The sequence below is a fragment of the Priapulus caudatus genome, unplaced genomic scaffold, assembly GCF_000485595.1.
Source record: "Priapulus caudatus unplaced genomic scaffold, Priapulus_caudatus-5.0.1 Scaffold393, whole genome shotgun sequence".
Lineage (NCBI taxonomy): Eukaryota > Metazoa > Priapulida > Priapulimorpha > Priapulimorphida > Priapulidae > Priapulus > Priapulus caudatus.
The window spans coordinates 78,525-85,737 of NW_014577454.1; the positions used below are offsets into that span (position 1 = coordinate 78,525).

The 7,213-nt window shown below is 48.5% G+C and overlaps 1 protein-coding gene across 1 annotated transcript; it reads left to right on the plus strand.

The window, feature by feature from the left end:
- Window positions 1-4,465: 4,465 nt before the first annotated feature.
- On the plus strand, window positions 4,466-5,725 carry LOC106809878 (FMRFamide receptor-like). Its single transcript, XM_014813113.1, has one exon. The coding sequence runs from the start codon at window positions 4,466-4,468 to the stop codon at window positions 5,723-5,725; it is 1,260 nt and encodes a 419-aa protein (XP_014668599.1).
- Window positions 5,726-7,213: the final 1,488 nt, after the last annotated feature.

Genomic DNA, 7,213 nt, shown 5'->3' on the forward strand with positions numbered 1-7,213 from the left:
CGCACCGCCGCCGCACCGCCCACACGCACGCCACCACCCGCGCACACGCACGCACACACGCACGCCCCCACCCGCGCACACAGACGCACGAGCGTTATTGTTTTATTCAAGCATTGCATTCCATTTCAAAGCAATGGCAAAGGAGAGCGGCGCTTTCGGCAACAACGAAGAACTTTGCTGCATCGATGACATGATACAGAGAAACACCGACCCACCAGAATTGCAGTATTTTGATTTTAACTGTAAGTTCTACGTTGTCATCGAAAACGAAAGAAAAAAGTTCAATCTTTCGCGAAATGTAATGATCGTTATTCATGTAATTACTTTCTTTGATCTCTTGACAGCTCCGATCTTATTGCAAAATTATCGCTGGAAATAACGGATTTATCATTCCTGTAACGCACGCCCTTTTTATTCATTAAATTGACTTTACAAAGCACGAAATTCATTGCGAATGAAATGGGCGTGCGTCTAGACAGGCGTCGCTTCAAGACGTGGCTCTCGGCGCTTTGTTACGAGAAATATCGCTTTGTCAAGTGTCGCGTAAATAAGCGCAGGCAAGGGGAGCTGCTGTGAAGCTGAAACCGCGCAGTCGAGTTTTAATATAATGTGGTCAGACCGCCGTTAGCCGCGTGGATTCAAATCGCAATCATTGATGCCGACGATTCTTTATCCTATTGTGACCCTATATATAGTGTTACGGTAAACACACTTACAGATTGCCGTGCATGCCATCGTTCATAAAAATCGTTTGTAGGTAGGCTTCAAAATCTCGCCATATACGACAAGCTCGTCGAAGTGACTTTCCGTGAGCGGCACTTCGATTATGAAACACATTTTCGTGTTTTATACAGACCCCGCTAAACAGGGAGCCATGGGTAGGCGAGCGAATGCTGGGTTAATGCAGGCCACGCTTGAGAGTGCAATACGGGTAGCGAGTCATTTAGGCGCATTTGCAAGGTTGTTGACTCCGACGACGTATACGTACATGACAAACCGAGAAGATGAGTGGTGACATCGTTAACCTATACGATTGACTTATACCTCGCGTCGATATACGAGTGTAGGACTGGACAACGTCCAAATGTTATTCACAACGGCTAACGCGGCGATGTATTACCGCTGCAGGCCGAACGCTATTGATCGGGGCAGTGCAGGATGGTAGCACATAGTGCCGTTGGTTTATTTTACGCGCTCTGATTTGCCGTTGTGTCTCAGTTCATCATTGACCGACCGATCCTCGTCAATTAACGTGAATTCTCGCAACGCGCGTGAAAGTGCGCGCTAAATTAAACTACACGAGCACCGTAAATAGATCGAAGCAATCACGCGAGGATGCTGCCGACGCCTCCCTGACATTTGCCCCCGTCTGCATGCATGCGCGCTTAAGCCTAGCGCAAACCTGCGACTTTTTCATGCAACTCGACAGCGATTCTAGAATCGCTGTAAAAATTGCTGTGAAATCGCTACGTCTGCGGGAACGTGCAACTGCAACCCGTAGCGATTCTGGTGGCTTGCGACGAGTTGCAAGAAATCAAACTGTATTGATTGTGAGCGATTCGTCGCTTCCAATCGCTCCCAAATTGCCCTAGAATTGCTTCGAAATCGCATGTGTGCGCACACGCGGCGACACATCGACCTATATCGCTTGCGGTTGTAGGTTGCAGCGACGAGCAACCAAAAATCGCAGGTCTGCGCTAGGCTCTACGTACCTCACGGCTGCCTATATTGACTGAGTATGTCAGCGTGCTTATTACCTTATAGCGTCCATACCCATAAATCTGTGGCGCGGAATTTTTTTTAAAGGAGGGCGACGAATCGAAGAGATCGATTATTCCGAGAGAAATTTTGCTGCGCGCGATAAAAAAAATCGCGCCGGAAATCGTCATCATTACGTAGGAACGATCGATATCTATCCAATATACGCGTATCGATTATCTGTCACTCTTCACTAAATCCCGCTAGTCTCTATCTGACTCGCAATAAAACGTTCAAAGCCTGTAATATCTTTCCGCGGACCAACCGCGTGAGAACAAATCACTTAGACTAGGTCATTGATAATAACGACGAATTCTGTTTTTCCTGTAAGTGCGTACTTATTCCTCTACAGTAGATCATTCTATCGGTCAGTGTTCTCTGCAATCCGATGCTCTCGCTAATAAGAAGCCGCTTGTAGTCGGTGCTCTTGGGACCGGTCTCCGGTGGTTGGACGCACTCACCTCTCAATGCGAACACGTTGATTCATGACATCCGTCAGCAAATCTTTAACTTCGTTAATAGCACTGCTATTCATTCTGTCACACCCTCTCTCTCACTCTCTTTCTGCATTGCAGACGTTCATCGACCTCTGTCTGACGGTCGACCTGGAAGCTAGTGGAGAGTGGAGTCAAGGGTCACGCGCTGTGACCTCTCACAGGAATCCATAGCAACGACGACGGCAACGTGCGACGCAGCGACACGAGGTGTCAACCCAGCGACGACGGCGACGTGCGACGCAGCGACACGAGGTGTCAACCCAGCGACGACGGCGACGTGCGACGCAGCGACACGAGGTTGCTCAACCCAGCTACTTTACGACGAGACGTTCTGAGATGAGAGTATTCTGCACGCCAGGGGAAAAACGCACAGATAGCAAATTCCTCGCGCATGCGAAAGTTATCGTTTATAATCGAATCCCTGCGGGTCACGCAGGAAAAAAAAGTAAGCGGCATTCATTTCATAGACTGTTCAGACTACGTCACGACGATCTGACGTCACACTGCATACGCCCTGACGTCATACTATCCCTGGATTTCAATAACTGGAGATAATTACGTCATTAACAGCCGTTCGGTGTGCTGCGCGTGCGTGAGTTTCAGTGCAGCACTCGAACAATACTTGGGAATCACCCCCTCTTCCCTCTCTCTCTCTCTCTCTCTCTCTCTCTTCTCCTCTCTCTCTCTCTCTCTCTCTCTCTCTCTATCACACACTCACTTTTTCTCTCTCTCTCTCTCTCTCATTTTTTCTGTCCTTCTCCTTCTCTTTCTCTCTGTCTTTCTCTCTCTATCTCTCTCTCTCTCTCTTCGACCCGATTGTTATAGTAACCTTGTTATAGTAAACACTATCCGTTTTGCAGCTGTTTTCGCCGTCGGCGTGGAAAACGTTGTTGAGTCTGAAGTCGTCGCGCAGCTTAGACGAACATGTTCTGCGCGTGAGTTTAGGCGGGCCATCTGGCCGGCGCGAGCGAGCAAAACGAACGCAAGCCACAGCAACACAGCTTTTCGCGTAATCCAAGCCGCTCCGTGCTGCGTTGACCGTGAGACCGCGAGAGACAGGACCACTGCAGTGCGTTATTTAGATACTACTCCGTGCGCGAATAAGCGGCCGAAGGAGCGAAATATTCTTCCGCGTCAAAGTTGCTCTTCGTGTTGCCCGTGTACACCATTACGTAATTGGTCACGTGACGTCGGCCATCGCATTCCGTCACGAGACAGGAATCGGACATCTTGTCAACACGTCTTTTCCTTCTCCGTGTGTGAAAAGATCGCCGATAGAGGGGGCAGCCGTCGGCGAAGCTACATTTCAGAGCAAAACGCCTCGACAGTGGCTAGTCTGTTTTGCAGACCGTGTGTTTCGCGTGTGTTGTGTGGTGTGCGCCCTCCCGCAACATAACCAATAGACCGACGGCATATGTGACCGGTGTGTATGCAAAAATACGGTGTTATATGTAAAAGAAATGTGCCCGTCTAGATAGAAGACGCTGAAACACGACTAAAGAAGCTTGGGTGCGTCGAAAGAGACACGTGAAAAAAGTGCCACCGTGAAGAGCAAGTAACTCGCACACAAATTCGTTCGCGCCTTCCGTGTGGCTTTCTCCAGTGCCTCATCAGTTCCTGCTATCAACACATTGGTGCGAACATATTCAAACACGAATGACGTGTTATATAGAGACGGAGTCATTGGTCCGTAGCGGTTAGCGGACGACAGCGCAGCTAATTGTGACGGAATTCGGCCTTCGTGAGCAACTGTCCTTTGCATCGAAGCCCAAACTAAGTCTCTAGTCCCCGTGACTAAAGCGAACCGCAACGGCTCCTTATACCGACGTCACATCGTGTTGAACTGCTTGTTATGTACGGCAACATATACTAGCAACATATAGTAGCAACATATACTAGCAACATATACTAGCAACATAATTTATAGTAACAACATATACTAGCAACATATACTAGCAACATATACTAGCAACATATACTAGCAACATATAGTAGCAACATATACTAGCAACATATACTAGTGTGGGAGAGACTCATGGATGTCGGTTATACGGCCTAGAAAGCCACGCATCTGCAGAACTGCTGACCAACTCTCCGACCTCCCGCTCGACTTATCGTCCGCAGACGAGTTCGCATAACACGAGACACGAGACACGTGGCACTAACCTTCCCTCTGTGGGTTTCCTCTCTACGCGCGCTACCTGGTTACGATGGAGGAAAGCACGACGGAGGGGTGGGGCAACTTTTCCGACTACACGACACCTGTCGAGTCGCGCAGCCTCATGTGGGTCGACTGCGACAAGTACCTCGCACAGCTGCAGGAGATCAACGGACTCGTCGACGAGGACACTGCCGACTTCAACGCGCGCGTCGAGCACGTCGTCAACCTGATCGTACTGCCGGCGCTCATTCTCGTCGGCATCATCGGCAACGTCATCAATCTCATCATCCTGCACAAGCCGCGCATGCGCATATCGAGCGGCATCCACTGCTATCTCGCCGGCGTCGCCATTGCCGACATCGGACTTCTGCTGTGTCTGGTGCCGAACGTTCTGCACCAGGTGCTCTTCGAGGAGGCGCAGGAGAAGGTGTACAATCCGATACTCGTCTGGGTGCGCATCGTGCTGCAGACGCCGATGAACATCTTCAAGCACGCCACCACGTGGCTGATGGTCACCATCGCCGTCGTGCGCTACGTCGCCGTCGTGCGCCCCCTGGCGGCCAACGTGTGGATGACGATACGCAAGGCGCAGTTTCTGACGATTCTCGTGTTCACGCTCGTCACCGTCGTCGACATCCCGCGCTTCTTCCAGTACGGCACATGCACGATGTATGACATGTACAGTCTGGCGGCGATCACCTCCTACTGGAAGACGCACGCGCACAAGATCTACCCGTCCATGTCGGCCGTCTTCTTCTTCATCATCCCCTTCATCCTCATCTTCGTCTTCAACATCTTCCTGATCGTGCACGTGTGGCGCGCGCGGCGCATGCGCGTGCTGCTCACCGAATCGAAGGAAGTGAAGAGCGAGCGTAAGCAGGAACTTCGGATCACGGGCCTGCTCGTCGCTCTCATCCTCACCTTCTTCGTCATGGAGCTACCGGAGGCCGTCGTCACCGTTCTCATGGGCATCTCCATGCAGGATCTGCTCACGCAGAAGAGCTTCAGCGGCGCCGTCGGCATCGTCAACTGCCTCGGCACGGGAAACTGCGCGTTGAACTTTGTCATCTACTGTAGCCTCAGCAAGCAGTACCAGCTGACGTTCCGAGAGACGTTCTGCTGTCAGCGCAACCGACGTCGCACGCCGACGACCGTGCTGATGTCGTTTCGCACGAGCCGACGTTCCGACGACACGGAGAACATCGAGCTGAACGGATACAAGAAGATGAAGCGAAACCTGAGCAAGCAGTGCTCGAACACGCCCTATACGTCTGCTAGTAACACAGCACGCACGCCCTACGTCTGCTAGTAACACAGCACGCACGCCCTACGTCTGCTAGTAACACAGCACGCACGCCCTACGTCTGCTAACCACCCAGCATGTACGTCCTACGTCTGTTAACCACCCAGCATGCACGTCCTACGTATGCTAACGACCCAGCACACACACCCTACGGTCTGCTAACCATGTTTTTGGTGAGCACGCCCCACGTCCGCCACCAATGTATGTTTTTTTGGTAACGTAACAACGGTTTTAGGTTGTTAGATAAATTCGGTCGATGACGTAACATGCGCATAAGTCGGTCCACTGGCTGGGTCACTGGTTCGATGAATATTTGAATTCAATATATAGATGGCGACCTTCGGTTACCACAATATTGCCTAAGATGGCCGTTGTGTTTTTGCTGTAATGTACGAAGTAACTTTGCACAGGTGAGAGATAGTGATCCGCTAGGGGACGGCTCTGATTGGCTAATTTTGTCTCTTATTTATTTTATTATTTATTATTTTTGGCTAATTTTGTTTCATTTTAGAATTAGGGATAGGGATAGGGTTAGGGTTAGGGTTAGGGTTAGGATTAGGGTTAGGGTTAGGGTTAGGGTTAGGATTAGGGTTAGGGTTAGGGTTAGGGTTAGGGTTAGGGTTTACTGATTTCTATATCCACAACTTATTTCTATATTCACTATCTCTCCCTTGAGACCTATACTATGTACGGAGTAGGCGAAAAAATAGATGTCGCTAACATCGACATACTTCGCCGTGACTGCGACTGTCTTGATGACAGCTTTCGTTTTTGTTGTTGTATCTTATATATTAGTTTATTGTTTAACTACACAGTTTATTGTTGAAAAGGTTATACGAAGCTAGTAAAGTTTAATGTAAAGGGATTGGCCATTGTTGTGGTAGCAGCTATCATTTATGACGCATTTAGCTTTGTTGTTCGTTCAGATTTTACCTGAACAGTTAGGCATAATATAACCCCTTCATCCGGGTTAGAAATCGCAGAAAAATATTGGTTAGTAATATTTCATGCATAACTATCCTTGATCTACACTTGGTGTATATAGATAAGTGAATAGTGGCGTGGTACACAACGTGGCGTATTTTTATCGTCTTATTGATCGACATGGTTTTAAATGTGTCGTTTTTGTGCCTATCAAATTTCAAATATATATATACTATATACGATACATAATTTTAAATTTCGCGAAAAAGCTGACCCGTTGAGGCATCAAATTGTATATTTTCTGATTTACAATGGAACGTAATTACGTGAACGCATTATGAATGTTTAGTAGGTTGTAAATAATGTAACCGAGTTATAGTGGTTATTGTTAGGACTTTAGTGTACTTAATGTGAATGTTTAATATAGCGATAAAAAATCATGAATGAACGCAGTGACGTGTATATAGAAATGTTGGCTTACCATAGACCAACACAAAGTCGTTTAACTTGTTCTCATTTATGCGTTTCAGACTGCGTATTGTACGGTCCGATTCTGTAACTATTCTATAC